This window comes from Cyprinodon variegatus, unplaced genomic scaffold, assembly GCF_000732505.1.
Source record: "Cyprinodon variegatus isolate N-32 unplaced genomic scaffold, C_variegatus-1.0 Scaffold1528, whole genome shotgun sequence".
NCBI lineage: Eukaryota > Metazoa > Chordata > Actinopteri > Cyprinodontiformes > Cyprinodontidae > Cyprinodon > Cyprinodon variegatus.
This window is the reverse complement of record NW_015151981.1, coordinates 1-1,112: the sequence shown is the minus strand read 5'-3', so window position 1 is coordinate 1,112 and position 1,112 is coordinate 1. Positions and strand designations below refer to the sequence as shown.

Genomic DNA, 1,112 nt, shown 5'->3' with positions numbered 1-1,112 from the left:
CTCAATCTAAGAACAAATGCAGCTATTTTAAGAAAAAATAACTTATCTAGATTTAGATTTTTCCAGTGAAGTAATTTCAGAAGTTTGAATTCTGAATATGACTTTTCCTTTAATATGAAATTGTTTATTGATATTCTTTCGTTAAATGACCTATTCTCTAATATTCAATGTTTTGGAGATCATAGTTTCTCAAATCCTTCCTGTCTTTAATTTGGATTTAATGTGAGCGGACCAACCCTTAACCAACCTGATCCCAGCTCTGTCATTTTAAAAGCAAATGCTGTGTTTTTGAGTTTAAACTTCTCTAAAGAAAACGCATCACGTTTACTTTCTTTTTGTGTGCGTTTACCAGAGAGAGGAGAGGTGTTTGTCTGTGGACAGAATCATAAAGGCCAGCTGGGACTCGCTCACTCTTCTGATGTCTTAACGCTTCAGCTCTGCCCTGTTTTGAATCACAAAGTCACAAATGTAGCCTGCGGCTGGGATTTTACTCTTCTCATCACTGGTGAGCAGTTAATATAACTCACAAACATCTTACTACAGGTATGCTTTATTTTTTTATGTTTGATGATAGATCTGGTTGCTCTGTTAACTCTATAGCCCCATACACACTGCCTTTCTGAAACTGAGCCAAGATTGATCGGAGCACGGTAACAGAGATACCTGTAGAGTTTAAATGGCCCACAAGACTGAACCGGACCCAAAAACAAACGACCGCGCTAGATATAACCGACCGCGCTAACATGGTACTAATCCATTAGTAGGGCTCGGCCACAGATCTCTGTTTATTCACCGGATTGCTGATTGCCCGAAAAAAATGAAGCCACCGTCCGCCATGTTGGTACTCCCCACTCCCACAGAGACATGCAGTAAAAATGCCTCCCTGTGCAGCATTAGGCTGCAAAAACAAGCAGTTTGCTGGCTTTAGGAAGACGTTAAGCAGTGTGATGAACCTCAACATTGTTTCCTGCGTCTGGAAGCCCTGATTAGACGATCGTTTGTTGTTTCCACTTCCCAAAAGCCGACTCTGTCAAGTAAATTCACCAAAGGCTTCCTTCTCCGCCTGACTCTCCACAAACTTCCTGAATGTTACAGGCGCCTCCATGTTTGTT

The 1,112-nt window shown here is 41.3% G+C and overlaps 1 protein-coding gene across 1 annotated transcript in view; it reads left to right on the top strand.

Moving 5' to 3' along the window:
- sergef (secretion regulating guanine nucleotide exchange factor) overlaps positions 1 to 715 on the top strand; it is a 4,106-nt gene extending 3,391 nt beyond the window's left edge. Inside the window, exon 3 of the mRNA XM_015403617.1 lies at positions 353 to 715. Within this exon, the coding sequence (XP_015259103.1) occupies positions 353 to 522 (170 nt within the window). The 3' untranslated portion in view covers positions 523 to 715. The remainder of the gene's footprint in view (positions 1 to 352) is intronic.
- The last annotated feature ends 397 nt before the right edge of the window (positions 716 to 1,112 follow it).